Genomic DNA, 20,258 nt, shown 5'->3' on the forward strand with positions numbered 1-20,258 from the left:
AAACCTTTGCAAATGTCAGGTCTCCTCTACCACATTTTTCTTCCCAGTGGGAAACGGGCGGGCAGAGGCAAGGGTTGGGAGGCTTCCATTCTGGGCAGCTTACTTTTCCAAGCTAGAGCTGTGTTTCAAGCCACCTCATGCTGAGCGCCACTTTTCTTCTGCTGTACTGGGGACTGAACCCAGGGCCTCAAGCCTGGTAGGCAAGTGCTCTAACACTGAGCTAAGTCCTCAGTCATGGCAATTTTTAAACAATTTCTTCCAAAGCCATTGTTATGTGAAAATCTTAATTATGGCCCCAGGCATTGACTTTTAATTTATTTGGAGGGAAAAGGACAAATAGAAAATTTATTTTTATTTACTTTATGGTATGATTCTAAAGCAATATACTAATTTAAAAAATTAACATAGCTGGGCTGCGGTTGTAGCTCAGTGGTAGAGTACTTGCCTAGCACACGTGAGGTACCAGGTTCAGTCCTCAGCACCACATAAAAATAAGTAAAATAACGGTATTGTGTGCATCTACAATTAAAAATATTTAAAAAAATTAACATAGCACAAAGGATATCTCTAAGTAGTTATGGTCCTTCCAAAAGTCAGGGTGAGAGGGAGAAGTGGGGCACGCCTGTAATCCCAGCAATTCCAGGGGCTGAGGCAGGAGGATCTCAAAACGATTTAGCTCAGCTTCGAACAACTTAGTGAGATCCTGCCTTAAAATAAAAAATAAAAAAAGTCCTGGGGATGTAGCTTGGTAGTAAAGTAAGTAGCTCTGAGTTCAATCCCTCGTACAGAAAACCCCCAAAAAGTCCATGTGAAAAGGTTCTGCTCACTGGTATGTTCAAAAACATTTTGGGATTAACTCACAGACAGTCATAAGCCATATGACTTTTATTTCTTTATAATTGTACTAGATGACTTCATTAGCTGAAGCATTCTTTTTATTCATCAAACTTGGATCCTAGGGATTTTATGCTGTTCCTTATTATTAATTTATTCTGAAAGGCTATCCACTGGTCTAGTCAAAACAGTGGGCTGTGGGCCATTCAAGTAGATCACAAGTGGCCCAAATGTGTGCAGAGGGGCTGTGTCACAGGGACAAGCACAGGTGCCAGAGGTGACTACAGGGCCTAGCTGAGAGGATGTATGTTATTTTAACTGGTTCTCCCCTCACCCTTCTCTCATTTTCTTTCTTTTTTCCTTTGGTACTAGGGATTGAGTCCATGGACACTCAACCACTGAGCTATATCCCTAGTCCTTTATTTATTTATTGTTTTTCTGAGATAGGGACTTGCTAAATCACCCAGGCTGGCCTCAAACTTGCCATTCTCCTGCCTCGACTTCCTGAAAAGCTGGAATTATAGTAATTTTGTTGCAGTTATACTATACAAAGTGGGATGAAACTTTATCCTTAACTTCCATAATTTGTGTGTGTATGCGTGAGTATATAAGATATTATTACTTTTGGTACTACTTTTTTATCCACAGGCCCCAAATGCATCTTTATTACTGGTTTTGTTAACAGACATAATTTCTAATAACTTAAGGGCAATATGTCAAAAGAAATATTAATAAAGTTTCTGGTTGCTCAGAATGGTCAGAAGCATGGTCTTATGGAAAAGGTAATAAGAATGAAACCCTGGATTGGGCCACCTATAGTTTCTGATCACTAAGGTAGGAGACCAGGTGAAACAGGTTATGGATGTCTTTAATAACAGACTTCCTGTATCCCTAGGATAGCCAAGCCATTGTAGATACAGTTTAAAGTAAACCAACTTCTGTTCTACCGAGGTCACCCAGAACCCACCTTCTTAAGCCCTTTGCATAGGTTTCATGTGAAGCCTCCAATGACCCTGTTCTTCAAGTATAAAGCCACGTGCCAAAAAAGGGCTGTTTCTTAGCTGCATACAGTGTTTGATAAAGGAAGTGAGGCACTTGTTTCACTAATTTCTTCCTCCAGGAAATAAGGGAAACAACACTGTTGGCTAGAGCCCAGGACCTTCAGGTTGCACAAGGATCCTAAGAAGCCATGGTTTGGCTTTGCAGCCACAGTTGGGAATAAAACCTGGAGGTCTGCTGAGGCAAACACACTGTTAACAATGTGCCAATCCCTAATTAGAATTAGGCGACCTACCAGAAGATGAAGACTTAAGGTAACTAGCTAACAGTATGTTTACTTAACTTCTTTATAAACTATCGAATTGGAAAGTTACAAGTCTGGTCTTTCAAAACTGCTGCCTCTTGTTTCTTGTTTCATTTCCATTTTGTCAGCCTGTGCTGCAGTGGCTTCAAACTTCTCTGGGCCAGTTGTTTTACTTTATTACCCCTTCTTACAAAGGAACATAAAGCTTGCCCTGAAACACCCAGAAAGGGTTCATTCTTTTTCTCCCCTTCTGTTATTTGCATTATCATGGTCAACAAATACTTTCACAAAAACATTCCAAGCCACCCAGAGCCCTCCTCCTTCTTAGACATTCCTTCCATTTCCTGAAGGGGGATGGGCATGCAGAGGGGGGTGGTTGGAACCTAACAGAGCTGGCTATCCTTAAGAGGTAAAGGACCACTGCAAAATTTAGATGGTCAAATTAAAGTGTGGAATCAAGTTGCTATTTGTAGTTCTTATAACTATGAGGCTAACACTTTGAAATTCATATCTCCCTAAAGTACCTCAAATAACAAGAATAAAAATGCCAAGAATGAAGTCAGTCTAGTCTAATCTTTCCAAAGTGCAAAGAAGTTATAATCCCATAATTTTAACACACTTCTCAGGGCTTCCTGTGTTCTTTCCAGTTCAGTCAAGCTCCTGGGGTCTGGTATTTAAAATACTTGAATTAACTGGGTAGGGGTGGGGGCGGGGGGCATATCTGTAATACAAGGGACTCAGGAAGCTGAGGCGGGAGGAACAAAATTTCAAGACTGGCCTCAACAATTTAGTAAGAACTTCTCAAATAAAAAATACAAAGTGTTGGGGATGTGGATGAGAGGAAATGTGCCCCTGGATTCAATCCCCAATACCAGGAAAAATAAGAGAAAAGGAAATGCTTGAATTATATCTTTACCTTGTGCCAACTAAATTTTTTTCCCCTAAAAGGCTGGAAAAGTGACTCAATTCAAATGCATAAAGCGGTTTATAACTTAAAAGATACAAGTGAGGACTATCCCACAGTAGGTAAAACTGCATACATTCACTATACAAAGGGTCAACACAGGATGGATGCTACTACATACAATGTCCTCTGGGTTCCTTTGTGATACCTACAGGAGAGAAAAAAAAAAAAAGCCCAACTGGGTTGCACCATATTTACATAGTTTACTGGCTTCTTCCTGACTAGCACCACGCTTCCCCCTAGTCCCCAACATTTTCAAACTACTTATTTTAAGTCACAGGAATATTCAATCTAAGAAAAGTATCTTATTAGAGTAATATAATTTCTTAAAGAAGATAGCATATTTACACACATCTAACACATGAAAATATTCTATTTTATACTAAATTCCAGGTTCAAATGAACTACAATACGGCATTTTGCCTTGTCTGCAGAGTGAAGATCCTTCAAATTGGGACATACGCTGGGTTGCCCCCTGCAGTGACTCACTACTGTCAGACAAGTCCCAGTCTGTCCCCACAGATGGGGAAGGTTCAGAAGTCAGAGGTTTGGATTGAGAATTTCTGGACAGTTGGTTTACACATCCACTCCTTTGATGAGCGATCCTTCCAAGACTATGGTGAAGTCCTGAATGGTCTGTAGAATTCGGATGAGGGAGTTGACGGTCATGCGGTCTCGCAGAAGGGCACTCTCCTCGTACATTCGAGTGATGGCAGGACACTCAGCTAACAATGGAATCCACTGAGGCAGCAGGTGATCTCTACAGACCCAAACAGAAATGATTCCTGAGCACCAAGAGAGAGCCTCACTGCACAACAACAGACACACTGGTGCTTTCATCTGGGAAGGTGTGGGGCTGAATGGTACAAGCTCCAGCTAAGCTCTGAGGTCAACAGAGCGGAAGCCAAAACCAAGAAGGTGGAGATTCACTGATAAAAAGATTGTAATCAGAGTGTAAAGCTACTAGGAAAATCCACCAGATTCTAAAAGTACACCAAAAAGTCTATGCATATTGAAGAAATTCTCTGATTTTACTACCTTTTTTTTTTGGTACCAGGGATTAAACTCAGGGGCACTTTACCACTGAACCACACACCCGGTCCTTTTTATATTTTTATTTTGAGACAGGTTTTCATTAAGTTGCTAAGGGCCTCAATAAGTTGCTAAGGCTGGCTTTGAACTTGCAGTCTTAGCAACCAGAGCCCTTGGGATTATAGGTGTGCACCACTGCAGCCAGCATGCTTTCACCACCTTTAAAAAGAGGTGTGTGTGTTGGGGGCGCTGGGGATGTAGCTCAGCTGGTAGAGTACTTGCCTTGCCTTATAAGCACAAGGCCCTGGTTCAATCCCCAGCACCGCAAAAAAAAAAAAAAAAAAAAAAAAAAAAAAAGAGGTAGGGGACAGGGCTTGTTGGCAGATGCCTGTAATTCCAGTTATATGGGATGCTGAGGCAGGAAGATAACAAATTGAAGTCCAGCCTGGGCAATTTAGTTAGACCCTGTCTCAAATTAAAAAATACAAAGGGTTGGGGATGTATCTTAATGGTCAAGCCCACCTGGGTTTAATCCCAGTACTGAAATAAATACATAAATAAAATGATAATAATAAAAAGAGGTAGGGGGCCTAGGAGTGTGGTACAGAGTGCTTGCATAGTATGTAAAAGGCCCCAGCACCACAAAACAACAACGACCACAAGAACAACAACAAAAAAAGAGGTGGAATGTAATTTCCTATGTCTTTTTTTTTTTAACAAGGGTAATATTCTGTGGCAAGGCCTGCCAGAATATATTGACCTTTTAGGAAGACAGACTACATTAAATAGTAGGGATTTCCTTTAAAAACAAATAACAACAACAAACTCACCTTGAGGAACAAGATCAAAATAGAAAAACATAAGTAGATTTTATAACCCAGAAGAGGGTTTGTACTGATCAGATAAATCAGAACAGTATAGAGATAAAGATCATACTCAAGAAAAACTTTAAAAGACAGTTGAAATTGGTCCCCTTTTATTAAGAAAGACATAACTTTCTTCTTTGAACTGCTATTTCATTATGACAGGGTCTCCTTCATTGTTTCTGATCACCCCTGACTTTGGCAATCTGTTGCTAAGTACCTAGAACATCTTCACTGAGCATCCTCAACATGTCTTTCTATGACAAGCACAACCATCTATAGAAAGACTCATCATTTAATTTATTTTGGAAATAGTAATGAGGCTTTGTATCATAGCCATTCTGACTCTCAAACTGGGGCTTTCAAAGTTTGTGAGAAAACAAACATTATATCAATAACTTCAAAATAAAAGGATTCTTAAGGTAATTCTCAGAATTATTTTAAAACAATAATTATACAGTTCCACTGGGGACTGAACCCAGGGCCACTTTACCACTGAGCTACATCCTCAGCCCTTTGTTATTTATTTATTTTTAAAATTTTGTTTTTTGGTTTTTTTTTTTTTTTTTTGCGGTGCTGGGGATCGAACCCAGGGCCTTGTGCTTGCAAGGCAAGCACTCTACTGACTGAGCTATCTCCCCAGCCCTATTTTTAAAATTTTGAAACAGAACCTCTCTAAGTTGCTGAGGATCTGGCTAAATTGCTTAGGTTAGCTGAGGTACTTGCAACCCTCCTGCCTCAACCTCCAGAGTTGCTGGAATTACAGGCCTGCACCATGATGCCCAGCTCCTATGTGTCATTTTCAAAAAACAAAGGGTAGGGCTGGGAGTAGAGCTCAGTTGTAGAGTACTTACCTAGCACGTGCAAGGCCAAGTTTGATTCTCATCACTGCAATAAACAAAGGAGTATGAAGCTGGGTGTGGTGATGCGCACTTGTAATCCCATCAACTCAGGAGGCTGAGACTAGGAGGACTGCAAGTTTGAGGACCACCTTGGTAATTTAGTGAGATTCTTTCTCAAAAATAAAAAATAAAAAAGGGCTAGGGATTGTAGGTCAGTGTTTGAGCACCTGTGGGTTCAATGTTTTAGTATAGCAAAAATGAATGAATGAATGAATAAACTGGTAGGAGATAATCTTAAAAGAAAAGATGAGCTGGGTGCCGTGGCACATGTTTGTAATCCCAGCAGCTCTGGAGGCTGAGGCAGGAGGATCCCGAGTTCAAAGCCAGCCTCAGCAATAGTGAAATATCAAGCAACTCAGTGAGACCCTGTCTCTAAATGAAATACAAAATAGGACTGGTGATGTGGCTCAGTGGTTGAGTGCCCTGAGTTCAATCCCTGGTACCCACCCCCCCAAAAAAAAAAAAAAAGAAAAAGAAAAAAAAGATGACATTTATATGGCAAAAATTCCACAATATTATTTTATTCATAGCAATATGGTGGTATATTACATAAGGTCTACACAGTAAATATACATGTATGGCTGGTGTATCTAGTTATCTACCAACCTACCTATTATCTATTTACTTATCTTTGGAGCCAGTACAAAGAAAAGGTTGAGAGTCTGGATGGAAGCGTGGGACTGGATGTGAATTGGCTTTCCTTTCTTGCTGCAATACTGGGAAAATTTGCTAACTCATCTGTGCTTCATTTATTTCCTATTTTCTCACCTACAGAATGGGAAGATCAGTTGCTACTTCATGTGGTGGTAGTAGTGAAGTAATAGGAGGGTACCCAGAAAATTAGTCTCATAATAGAAGGTGAAATGATAGAAACTCAGGATCTGGGAGCGGCGTGATCTGGTATAACCCTTTCTGGACTCCTGTTCAACATGTAACAAACATAAGGAAAATAAAAAACTGCTTTTATACCGTGTTCCAAGGCAAACTAAAATCTGGAATTTGCCATCCTTCCCAATGTTTCTGGGTGCAGTATTAATAGCATTTACATAATGGCAGAACGTTTTGCAGGATGATTTGTGGATAAGGACATCATCTTCATTGTCCAGAATCTGGTCTGGGGTTTCAAAATAGGTAACCGCTTTCTCTGGGGAAGCAAAGCAGAATCAAGTTTCACAATACAGCCAACACTTAATCTATAGAAAGACTCATCATTTAATTTATTTTGGAAATAGTAATGAGGCTTTGTATCATAGCCAGTCCCAAAGCCAAAATCATTACATTGGTTTCAAAATGAATTCGAGAGATTCAAATTTCAAGGCAGAACAGTATATTCCCAGAAATTTATTTTCTAATCAAAACTACATTCTAGGGCTGGGGATATAGCTCAGTTGGTAAGAGTGTTTGACTTGCAAGCACAAGGCCCTGGGTTCAATCCCCAGTACCGCAAAAAAAAAAAAAAAAAAAACTACATTTTAGAAGCTTAGAAAGTTTACTTAATATCTTTATGAAATAAAATTGGCAAAAAAGAAAAAAAAGAATCTTGTAAGACTGAAACCTTTCAGGAATCTATGATAGACGAGTCGTTAAGATGGTGCCTTCTGTTCTAAATGACTGCCTAACATTTTCCACAAGATCCTTGAAATGGATCTGACTGAGTAAACCTGAGGAGGAAAGTTGGATATACACATTGGAGTCAGTCAGGACCAGAAAGAAAAAAAGTAAAAATCACTCTCGGGGCTTAGGTTTTGTAATTTTCCTTTTTTTAAAGGCCTGAAAATTCTGAGTTAGGTAAAATCAATCACTACTTTATCTAGGCCTTACTTATTAAACACAAAATGATTAACTGCCCCTTTAAAGAAACTGGGAATTCTAGAAGAACTGCATACCAAAAGAAAAAGCACAAACCTTAGCAGGCTAGAGCAGCACATTCCAACACAACTTTCTGCGATGATGGAAATGTTCTATATTGACAAGGTTCAATTTGCTTGCCACTAGACACATGTGGCTACTGAGTATTTGGGAATGTGCTCACAGTAAAACTAAAAAAGCAAATTTTAAATTTAATTTAAATTAAATCCACCTTAGTTTAAATAGCCATGGGTGGCTACTGGTTACCATACTGGACAGCACAGAACTAGTGAAGTTCTTTTTTTCAGTTGTTGATGGACTCTTATTTTATTTATATATGGTGCTGAGAATCAAACCCAGGGCCTCACACATGCTAGGCAAGTGCTCTACCAATGAGCCACAACCCCAGTCCTAGAGAAGTCCTTTTAAAAAGAAAGAAATAAGCTGGGTGTGGTATTGCACACCAGTAATCCTAGGTATTTAGGAGGTTGGGGCAGGGGGGCTGCAAATTCAAGTTCAGCCTGGGCAATTAAGTAAGACCCTGTCACCAAAAAAAAAGTCTGGGGATGTAGTTCAGTACGTGCCTAGATTGTATGAGGCCCTTGATTCAATACCCAGTGTCAGAAAAAAAGGAAAAGAAAAATAGATTCATGGGTGTGTATTTATAAATTATATGACATCACTCCTCATCTTAAAGTCTTCCAATGGCTTTCAGAATAAAGGTCAAAGTTTTCCTAATGGCTTAGAAGTCCCTGGCAATAAATACTCCACTTCCCCCACCAATCTACTACTCTCTATCTCAGTGGCCTTCTTGTGGTTCTATAAAAAGGCTACACTTCCACCTAGGGGCTTCTGCACTGGCAGTTCTTTCTACCAGAGTGCTCTCCCAGATATTCATATGACTCAGTTTGTTACCTTGAAGTCTGAGTTCAAATGTCACCTTTTCAACAAAGTCTATGAACATCCCATTGAAAAGAGCAATCTCCAGTTCACTTCCTTTCACCCTGCTCAATTTTTCCCAAATCAAAGATCACCTTCCAGTATACCATATGAATTACGTATTTCCTAAAGATGTATTTATGTATTTTATGTATTGTTTGTTCCCCCATCTCCACCAGAATATAAGTTTGTCAACTTAGAGATTTCTGTCTGTTCTGTTTATTGACATCTCTCTCGAGCATCTAGAGCAGTTTAGCATATTGTATGTACTATAAATGTTTGTTGAATGAATGAAAAAGAGTGCTTATTTGATACTCGTTTTAAAAAACATACTCCTTTATCACTAACCTTTATTTATTCAAATTCTTGGATTTCTTAATTTTCTAAGAAACATTTAAATTGTATCATAACATATATCTGCTTAATTTACCTACGAAGTCCCAGATGAAGACATTCTTGTGAAAGATGCGGGCGGATTTGAACCCATGGTGGAAAACTTGTTCAAGTGCAGCAACCAGGCCATTTTCTCCACAAAGCAAAACTGTAAGGCTTCCTCTCTGTGAAGCATAACACATAGTGCCAAAGGAAAAACTGTTGCCTCTATGCTTAAGAAAAACACTAGAGAAACAATTAAGCGCTGAGGATGGCTATGGGAAGCATGTTTTTGCAGCTATTAAAAAGCTAACACTCGAAAATTAAGGTATACCCCATATTGCTTTATGTATCACATGTAAAAATGGCTTTAAAACTCCCACTATATGAAGTTATATAGCCCATAATACCTCTTTTTCAGGTTTATGAAAATGTTTCACAATATTGTTCACAGCTTCTCCAATTCCTTCTTGAATCTGTCCAGCATTGGGTTCTGTAAAATAATGAAGAGGGGCTGCATTCTCATGCCAAAGAAATAAACCAAAGTACTATGGGATAACCATGTTGGTCTCTCTGGGAATCACCAGACCAGGCTGGCTTCGCCAGGGGCTCCATAAAACTTACCTCTGAAGAGTCTGACCAAGTGGGAGGTATCTTGGTACAATGAAAAAGGACCCAGCATTACCACCTGCAATTTATGACCCAAACCAAGCATCTAACTTTGTTTGATTCTTTCAACTAAAAATGGAAAAATATACATCTTACTCGGAACACTGAATAAGATATTAGGTATAAACCACCTGACATGGTGCCTGCGACCCAGTGATAATAAGTTTCCCGATCTGAGGAGTGAGGTGGGGATGGACCCCATCATCATTCCTCAGATGCTCCCTTATTTTACCTATTTCCCAAGGCCCTGAACAGACCCAGCCTAAGGCTTATGGGGCTTGGAATGGCTAACCTGGAGTGTGAAGTTTAGCTGCTGTGTTAAAGTAAGGGGAAATGTTAAGTGCCCTGTAGCAACCCAATTGGAACCTCAGGACTCTTCCCCTTCCTGGATAGTAAGTCGTGTCTACTTCATTTTCCAAGTTAGCAGTTGCTCATCTAGGCTAAAAAAGAGAGGAGGAGAAGGAGGTGATGGGTGAAGGAGGGAAGGAGGGAGAGAGCGAGCTTGTGTGCTTAGTGAGCTGCCTGAATGGGACCTAAACTGTCTTTACCCATTATATTAAGAATGATTAAAAGAAAAAAAGTGACAGATTTCATCCAGGGTCAGAAGTAGGTAACAGGAGAAAAATCAAACATTTTGGTGCATTCTTGTGATGATTAAGTATTAGATCTAATTTATTTACTTCACTAAAACACTACTAACCTACTAACTGTATTATTTAAGAGTCTTAATTCAAACTACTGGAGGATTTTTTTTTAAAAAACAGAAAACAGTCCAGTCCTTTAGGTAAAATTCAAGTATGTTTTTCCTATACCAATGCATAAAAATTGTTGAACTGGAAATGCCTTATGTTTGAAGAGCGATACTGTGATCTTTCCAGCTGCTAGAAGTTTTTCTACCCAACAGTGTTTTTTCCACTTTTACCTTTCTCTGAATATTTTCTTTTAAATATTAAGTCTATTTTATAGGCTTTCATGCATTCCAAAACAGCCCTAATCAGTAATATTTTGATGGATTTAAAACTTTTAGTTCTCTGAAAATCACCTTGTACATCTTGTGAAAAAAATACTGTCATCCATCCATCTCTGAGTCTTGAATTATTTAAAAATCTGGGCTTACTGAATAAGGAAAGAAAATATGAGCAAAAATGGGAAATAATGGTAGGTGTGTGGTGGTTCACGCCTGTAATCCCAGCAATCTGGGAGGCTGAGGCAGAAGAATCACAAGTTTCAGGCTAACCTCAGCAACTTATCAAGACCCTGTCGCAAAATAAAAAAAATAAAAAGGGTTGGGGATCTAGCTCAGTGGTAGAACAACCCTGGGTTCAATCCCCAGTACCAAAAAACCCAAAGAAAATAGTCAAACTATGAAACTGGATTAATTCAGAATTGCAATAAATTTGGATGGAAGTGAAATCTACTTTTTATATTTTGATTTTTTTTGGGGGGGTGGAGTGGGGACAGTGCTGGGGATAAAACCCAGGGCTTTAAGCATGGTAGGCAACCATTGTGCTACTTCTCTAGCTCTGAAATCTACTTTTTTTTGGGGTACGATGGATTGAACTTAGAGGCACTTGACCACTGAGTCACATCCCAGCCCTATTTTGTATTTTATTTAGAGACAGGGTCTCACTTAGGGCTTTGCTAAATTGCTGAGGCTGGCTTTGAATTCTCCATCCTCCTGACTCAGCCTCTTGAACCACCATGATTATAGGCATGCGCCACTATACTTGGCCTGAAATCTACTTTTTAATTAAGTTAGGTAAATCAACTGTTTTTGAACTGGGGTTGAACCCAGGGTCTTGTACTTGCTAAGTACTATTCTACCTTTGAGCTATACCCCCAGTTCCTTTACTCCTTTTTAAAGTTCCTTCTCCCCAAATAATTTTCCTCATTTTCTTCTTACTATCTTTGCCATAATTCATTAGTGCAATAGTTTATTTATTTATTTATATTTTGGGTGAAATCACCACATGAAGCCTACAACATCTGAGGTACACTGGAAAAAAAAAAAAAAATTGGTGGTGTGCGCTGGTGCATGCCTGCAATCCCAGTGGCACAGGAGGCTAAGGCAGGAGGATTAAGAGTTCAAAGTCAGCCTCAGCAATTTAGTGAGGCCCTAAACAACTTAGTGAGATCCTGTCTCTAAATAAAATATAAAAAAGGGCTGGGGATGTGGGTCAGTGGTTAAGAGCCCCTGGGTTCAATCCCTGGTACCAAACAAACAAACTACTTACTGGCAGTTTTTCCTGTTAGTGAAGTGATGCTCAGTCTTCTAGCTGTGGTGGGTGATTTCTGCTGGGGTGGAGTCCGACACTGCTTTACCAGATCCTCATCTGATGCTGATGTCATCAATTCTCCAATAAGAATTCTCTCCAGGCTCCCATCATCAATGCCTTTCCCTAGCCAACGCCCACATGGGAATCTGAGAGGGCAGAAAAAATTTCCGAATCACCAACTTTTTAAAACTAGTTTTAATGAGAGGTTTAAAAAATGGCACCATGGGTGAAGCTTATCACTTTAGTGTGTCTAGGGTGGGCTGGGGATGTACCTCATTGGTAGACCACTTGCCTAGCATGTATGAGGCCCTGGGTTTAATCGCCAGTATTAAACACATGGAAAAAAGCCTGCGGGCTGCATTTATGAAAATTTCAAAAATAAAGAAAAGCAGAGAATGGTATATTAGACACCCATATTTTTTTTAATCACAGACTTAAGTTTTGCCATGTGCTTTATTTTCCAGTTGTTAAGTATTTTATTTTTTACTTTTTGTAGTCCTAGGCTTTGAACTCAGGGCCTTGGGCATGCTAGGCAAGCACACTACCATTGAGATACACCCCCTCTTATTAAGTATTTTGAAGAAAATTATGACACTGGATGTTTCATTCCTATAAACTTCAGTATGAATCTCTAAAATGTAAGGAAAGTCTTCTACATAGCCACAAATTGTTATCACATGCCCTCAAACTAAAATAATTCATTAGCTGGGCATGGTGGCGTATACGCCTATAATCCCAGTGGCTCAGGAGGCCGAGACAGGCAGATAGAGAGTTAAAAGCCAGCCTCTGCAAAAGCAAGGTGCTAAGCAACTCAGTGAGACCCTGTCTCTAAATAAAATACAAAATAGGGCTGGGGATGTGGCTCAGTGGCTGAGTGCCCCTGAGTTCAATTCCTGGTTACCCACCCGCCAAAAAAAAATCATTTGATATTTTCCTTTATCTAGATTCTATATTAAGATTCTCTGATTAGTTTGGGAAAGTATATTTTCTTTCTTTCTTTTTTTTTTTTTTTTTTTTTTTGTACTGGGGATTGAACCCAGGGGCACTACCACTGAGTGACATCTCCAGCCTTTTTCATTTTGAGACAGATCTAAGTTATTTAAGGTTTCACTAAGTTGCTGAGGTTGGCCTAGAACCTGGGATCTTCCTGCTTCATACTTAAGAGTTGCTGGGATTACAGGAATGCTCCACTATGCCAGGTAGAAAGAATATTTTCAAATTAAAAATGAATGTGGAAGGTTAAATCACAAGAGAAAAAGGACAATGTTTCCTTTTAGATTCTGTAACTGGTAGAATCTAAGAGATGCTTTCCTTTTTTTTTGTGGTGCTAGGGACTGAACTGAGGGCCTTGTGTATGCCAGGAACACACTCTCCCAACTAAGCTATATTCCCCAGCCAGAGATGCTTTCCTCTTATCAAAATTATTTAAAATAATTCCTTTTTTTTTAAATTTATACTGATCTTTTCAAAACTTTTGGACTATCAGAGTACAATTTAATATCACATAAACAAAAATAAAACAAACAAAAAATTGAAGTAAAATTCAGAAGGCAGTAGAAAAACAACTTCAGAAAGAAAACTATTTCAAATCTTATCTAAAAGAATCTTCGCTGTGAATGTAGTTCAGTGGTAAAGAGCACATTTAACATGTGCGAGGCCAGGGTTCACGCCCTGGCACTGCATAAATAAATAAATAAGCCTCAAAACAAAGAATTTTGAGTTCCTAAGGCTATTTACTTACCTATATGTATGTCCTGTGATTTCATTTCTGACCATGACACAATCCACTAGCCATTTGGCTAATAGTCCTGAGTTATCATGACCAATCTGAACAGTGGTGAGCTTCCCCAAGTTCTGGCACTGTAGGGACAGAACCATCGTTATTTAGGATCTGACCTCATCTCATTTCCTCTCAGCTTTAGCAGTGGCACTTTGATTCTATCTAATAATTGCAGAGACTTACCCTGTTTAATGTGCTAAGCTACACTAAAGAAATACATCCGTAAGTATTCCTTGCTCTCAGAGCCCTCATATAATGAGAAAGGAGACATAGACACTGACAATTGAATGAGGTGGATTGTACAAGGTGCTAGACTAAAAATGTAAACAAACACTAAAAGAACTTTGGGGAAGAAACATTTACTTCTATTTGTGGAATCCAGAAATATTACTAAGACAGTGATTTGAAGGATGAGAAAATTTTAAGAAATGGGAAAACAGTGCTATTTAAAATGACTTAAATCTGACCCTGTCATTTTTCTTCATTTTTTGAGGGACAGGCCTCACTATGTTGCCTAATCTGGACTTAATTCACAAATCTTCCTGTTTTGGCCTCCCAAGAAGCTGGGATTATAGGATTGTGCCACCATGACTGCCAAATTTCCTATATTTATTTATTCAGTACTATGGATAAAAACCAGGAGTATGCTACCACTGAGTTATATCCCTAGTCCTTTCCATTATTATTTTTTAAAATTTTATTATTTTTTTAAATTCATTATACACAAATGGGGTACAACTTTCCATTTCTCTAGTTGTACACAATGTAGTCACACCATTTGTGTAATCATATATGTACATAGGGTAATGATGTTTGTCTCATTTCATTATCTTTCCTTTCCCCCACCCCCTCCTCATCCCTTATTTCCCTCTACACAATCCAATTTTCCTCCTTTCTTCCCTTACTCCCTCCCTCTCTCTTTTCATTATTTGAGACAGATAATAATAAGTTGCCCAGGCTGGTCTTGAATTTTTGATCCTCCTGCCTCCACTTCCTGAGTAGCTGAGATTACTAGTGTGTGACACCATGCCTGGCTATTTTCCTTTTTTTTTTTTTTGGGGGGGGGCACATGAGATTGAACCCAGGGGTGCTTAACCACTGAGTCACATCCCTAGCCCTTTGTATTTTGAGACAGGGTCTTGCTAAGTTGCTTAGAGTCTCCTTAAATTGCTGAAGCTGGCCTCAAACCTGTGATTTTCCTGTCTCAGCCTCCTGAATTTTTGGGATTACAGGTGTGAGCTACCATGCCTGGCTATTTTCCTATTTTTAATGAGAAGCTGAGGATATAAGCTTAGTGGTAGTGTACTAACCTAGCATGTGCAAGGCCTTGGGTTTGACTTCCAATACCACAAACAAAACATACAAAACCCAAGGCAGAATTGACCCCAAATCTCATATACCAGAATTTTTTGAAGTCATTTGTAATAAAAGGCATACAGCAGTCCTCCCTTATTTTCAAGGGATACATTCTAGAACCTTCAGTGGCCACCTGAAACTTGCATAGTACCAAACCTTATATCTACACTAAGTTTTTTCCTATATGCTCTGTAGAGTTGCCACATTGTACCTGAGTTAATCTGTCCTTCTATTTTCCTGCCCTGGTGTCTTATTTGTACCACTAATCTTATTGCAACCTATCACTAGCACAAGGGGGGCTATTAGTAAGGGCTACATAAACGTAAGCAACTGTAATACCTCAATAGCTGATCTGATAACTTGAATGTACACTAAGTGACTAATATGTGGGTGGCATGGATACACTGGACAATAGAATGATTCACATCCTAAGCAGGACAGCACAAGATTTCAGAATGGTGTGCAATTTAAAACTTATTATATGCTAGGGGTGTAGTTTAGTAGTAGAGCACTTGCCTAGCATGTACAATGCCCTTGGTTTAAAACCTAGCACAGCAAAAACAAAAAACAAACCTAATTAAATACCCAAGCAAACAAAATTGCTTATAAATTGTTTATTTCTGAAATTTTCTCTTTAATATTTTTGGACTGATTGACTGCAGGTAACTGAAACAGTGGAAAGTGAAACTATAAATAAGGGGACACTACTGCAGTTATTGACATCCTTACTAACCCTTTGTGGCAAGTATAAAATAAAGCAATGGTAATAGTTGTAAAAATGAAAGCCGATTAAGTTCTGACTTTTTTATTTTTTAGTAATACTGGGAATTGAACCCAGGAGCACTTTACCACTGGGCTATATCCTCAGCCCTCTTTAAAATTTTTTATTTTGAGACAGGTCTTACTAAGTTGCTAAGGCTGGCCCCCAAATGGTGATCCTTCTGCCTTAGCCTCCTGAGTTGTCTGGATTATGCCACTGTACCTGGCATATACTCAGTCTTTAAGTATCTGATAAGGAAAGGATCACAGATCCTAAATATGTGTCAGATAGAAACATCAGAGTTACGACTTTTAAAAGCATTTGATGTTTTTGTACCCTAGTGAGAAGGGATCACGGTGACTCAGTAAGGGAGAATGGTACCTTGAATACTCATGCAGCAGAGATGGAAAAGAGTGTATTGATGTGTGACAGTGTCTGGAAACAGCAAGATAGGACTTACAATGTAGCTTATGTCCTATAATTGGTAGATGAAGAAAAGTCAAGGGTTTTTTTAATCTTTTATATACAGATGTCTGTGAGTTCATTACATACTATAAGGCCAAAATGAGATCTTTGGGGAGTACTGCGATTCTGAGTGGATACTGCTATTCCTAGACTCCAAAGGACATGAGAACAGAACCTTCAAGTAGTATCACTTCTCTCCTGAAATATGAATAGATATCTATCTTCTTCCTACATGCTAAGATCGACCATAAGTCACCAGCTGAGATCTAAAAACTATTATATAACAAAACATTTTGATAAAATCAATCTATAAATGCCGTAATGTGGTTTAAAATCCATAATCATGGATGTCAGCTCTCTGGTTATTCTGTCAAAGCATGATTAAGTTGGTGTAGGGAGGAGAATCACTGTGGGGAAAACATTTATTCCAATGTTCTCTGCTTTCCACATTCTGTGCTAGGCACTAGGAATCATGGAACAGCAGAAAAATAGAGCTTAACAGTGAAAATAACAATAATGAAAATACAAAACAGATTAGTGTAAGACACTTTAGACAATAATAAGCATGTGATCACAAAAATGATCCAGTATGCTCACACATTCCTTCAGTTCATCGATTCACAGAAAATGAAAAAGTAAAACTAGAATCCTCTGTAGAACTAAATATGACACTTTTTGCTAAGAAAGGTGTAAGTGGATCCTACCTCAAAAGTCATCTCAAGGAGATTTTTGGGAATCTGCATTATTCCTGTGTCTCCAAGCTCTCCTGATACACAGATCCAGGGGTTTGAAGTGATGATTGCATTGCTCAGCTTTTTGATGGGGATGATCACTGACCTGTATGGAATCACTGGGGGGAAAAAAAAAAGTGAAAATTAATGCAAAATTACAATAAAGAAGCTCTTTTAATAAAATACATATATATTAAGAACTGTTAATTTTCATAGATACTTTGCTTTTATGATCTTTTAATATGTACTTACATAAAAAGATGACATCATAACTTCTAGTTTAGAAAGAGGAGGTTCAGGTTATAAAGTTCCTATACTTTTGCTGGTGGTTTCCATGACATATACATTGAAATGTACGAGTGGCTTATATATCACCATGATAAGATACACCACTGTTAAATTTATAAGCAATATCAAGCATTATATAAGAGAATACCTGAGGAACTGAACACTGTGCTATACATGTTTTCATTGCTTAACATATTTAAAAATTAATTTTGTAATAAAATTGAATACCAATGAACTTAATTACTAATATAGTTTCATATGAAAAGAGGAGTAGATGACTTCTAGGTTAGTATTCCATTTTTGTTGCTTTTCTTGGGGAATACTTAAAACACTGCACTTCAGAACTTTCTCCTTCCAAGTTTACTACACAACAAGCAAATCCAATAATAAAAACAATGGAGCCTCCATTCTGGGCATAGCATAAAGTCTATATGCTGCAACTTGGGAAATTATTAAGGTGACTTCCATGTAAGGGAACCCTGGGGAAGGGTCAAGATGTGGAAAGAGATCTATGTGAAGTCTTTTCCTTCTGAAGGCATCTCCAAAAGTCCACCACTAGATGTCACCTTCCTATCACAGACCTTGCCTCAAAGGTGGAAGGCACAAGAAAGACATTAGAAGCATCCTCTCTTCACTTAAAAAATGGGGATGGCTAACACATATTAGCATATTTTTGTCATCATTTCATATATATATATTTCATACACACACACACACACACACACACAAATATAATTTATTTCAAATAGAGTAGAATCAGTGTTTTTGTTGATATCCTTGGAATTTCTACTCATTTGGTTACAAAGGGGATGGTCAGAAGCTATCCCTGAAAGATCTACATACAGGATGAAAAACATTTGGTGGACAAGGTATCCAGACACAGCATCATAGTAAGTTCATGGTTCAGCAAACCCTTAGATGAGGAAAATGAATGGGATAAATGGTTCATTTCTTTAATTTTACATAAATGGCTTTATGTTCGTGAATGACTGTCCTTTTATTTTGGTAGAAGAAAAGGAAAATGTCAGAGGAAAGGCCATACTTTCATGGTTTAGTAACCATCAGAATTAAATGGGTTCTGAAACTGAAAGCAGAAGTGGTTAGTGTAAGATTTTATTTTAGGTGTGAGAAATTTCTCTCATTTCTTGCATTGACAGGATTAGAAAAGCTGAGGAAAAGGCCTGTTTAAGGTCAGTAGTTCTGCACTGCAAAGGACCCACAGATGCAAAACTGATTCACAGTGATAAGTATAAAAGATCAATATTACTAAACTTGGGCTGGGGAGATAGCTCAGTCGGTAGAGTGCTTGCCTTGCAAGCACAAGGCCCTGGGTTCGATCCCCAGTACCACCAAAAAAAAAAAAAAAAAAAAAAAAAAAATTACTAAACTTGGAATACTTATTTCATAAAGTATCTTAGTTCCTCAAATTCAAAGAATTATTGAGATGAAGAAAAATTTGCAGATGGAGGACCTTAGGAATCTTAAATGACCTTTCTTCTCTTAAAACTGTATATAACATCTTAGAATCTTATACCTGAAGTCACCTAATAAACTAATAATAACTTACAAGTTGGCCCTATTAATATCCATTATTATTTCTTTTTCTTATCTGTCTCATCCAGAGACTAGAAAGTCCAAACCTTCTTAATTTTGGCCAGTTATTTTTGATATTTATTGAAATTTTTGGGAAAATTACATTTTCCAGCATAAATCCTGCCCTTTTCTCCTTGGTATTCCTTCCTTCCTTCCTGCAGATAGGTGGACAGAGGACAGCCATTTTCTGATCATGAGATCATGAGTACAATCTGATAATGTCTAGGAAGAAACAGACATGAGCCTTGGTCTGTGATAGCACAGCAGACTGCCTATTTTTTTTTTTTTTAAGTTGTAGGTGGACACAATACCTTTATTTTATTATTAGTGCTGAGGATCAAACCCAGGGCCTCATGCTTGCTAGGCAAGTGCTCTACCACTGAGCCACAACCCCAGCCTCCAGACTACTTCTTACATAAGAACAATAAACTACTGAGTTATATAAATCACTTCTTTTCAAAGTTTCTGGTACTTGCAGCTGAATTCAATTCCTAACTGATATAAGTAAAAATACTCCAAAATAGGTGTGTGTGTGGGGGGGACTCGCTGCAAGAAGAATTAATAATGGTAGATAGAATAAATGCTGTAATTCAGCTATCAAAAATACATTGAAGGGGCTGGGGATATAGCTCAGTTGGTAGAGTGCTGGTCTCACAAGCACAAGGCCCTGGGTTCAATCCACAGCACCGACAAAAAAAACAAAAAAACAAAAAACATTGAGGCCATTGTGGCTGCGCACAGCTGTAATCCCAGTGGAAGGTTGAGGCAGGTTATGAGTTCAAAGCCAACCTTAGCAGTTTAGCAAGGCCGTAAGCAATACAGCAAGACCCTGTCTCTAAACAAAATATAAAAAAGGGGTGGGGATGCAGCTCAGAGGTTAAGCGCCCTCTGGGTTCAATCCCTGATACAAAGAAAAAAAGAAAAAAAAAAAAGAAAACATTGAGGCTGGGTGTTGTGTGTTGTATGTTTCTAATCTCAATTGCTCAGGAGGCTGAGGCAGGAGAAACACAAGTTCAAGGCCAGCATGGGCCACTTATTTGAGACCCCATTTCAAAATAAAATAAAAAGGACTAGGGATATAGCTCAGTCATACAGTGTTTCCTTACCACCTGTGAGGCCCTGGGTTAAATTCCTAGTACTAGGGGAAAAAAAAAAATGACAATCAGTATTTCCTCCACCTATAATATCTAGCAAGATTCTGAAGTGTTTCTCAATGAAATTAAATAATGTTGTTATATAAGTGTATTATTATCATATACTGATTCTTTGGATTTATATATTTT

The 20,258-nt window shown here is 38.5% G+C and overlaps 1 protein-coding gene across 4 annotated transcripts in view; it reads right to left on the minus strand.

Moving 5' to 3' along the window:
- Positions 1–424: 424 nt before the first annotated feature.
- Dennd5b (DENN domain containing 5B) overlaps positions 425–20,258 on the minus strand; it is a 191,599-nt gene continuing 171,765 nt past the window's right edge. For all 4 annotated transcript variants that reach the window (XM_047549051.1, XM_047549049.1, XM_047549050.1 and 1 more), the window contains 7 exons: positions 17,068–17,213; positions 13,744–13,862; positions 11,961–12,148; positions 9,468–9,550; positions 9,116–9,242; positions 6,868–7,042; positions 425–3,861 (listed from right to left, as the gene is read on the minus strand). In XM_047549051.1, coding sequence (XP_047405007.1) covers positions 3,678–3,861; positions 6,868–7,042; positions 9,116–9,242; positions 9,468–9,550; positions 11,961–12,148; positions 13,744–13,862; positions 17,068–17,213 — 1,022 coding nt within the window. In that variant the 3' untranslated portion in view covers positions 425–3,677. The remainder of the gene's footprint in view (positions 3,862–6,867; positions 7,043–9,115; positions 9,243–9,467; positions 9,551–11,960; positions 12,149–13,743; positions 13,863–17,067; positions 17,214–20,258) is intronic.

This window comes from Sciurus carolinensis, chromosome 4 (assembly GCF_902686445.1).
Source record: "Sciurus carolinensis chromosome 4, mSciCar1.2, whole genome shotgun sequence".
In the NCBI taxonomy this organism is placed as follows: Eukaryota; Metazoa; Chordata; class Mammalia; order Rodentia; family Sciuridae; genus Sciurus; species Sciurus carolinensis.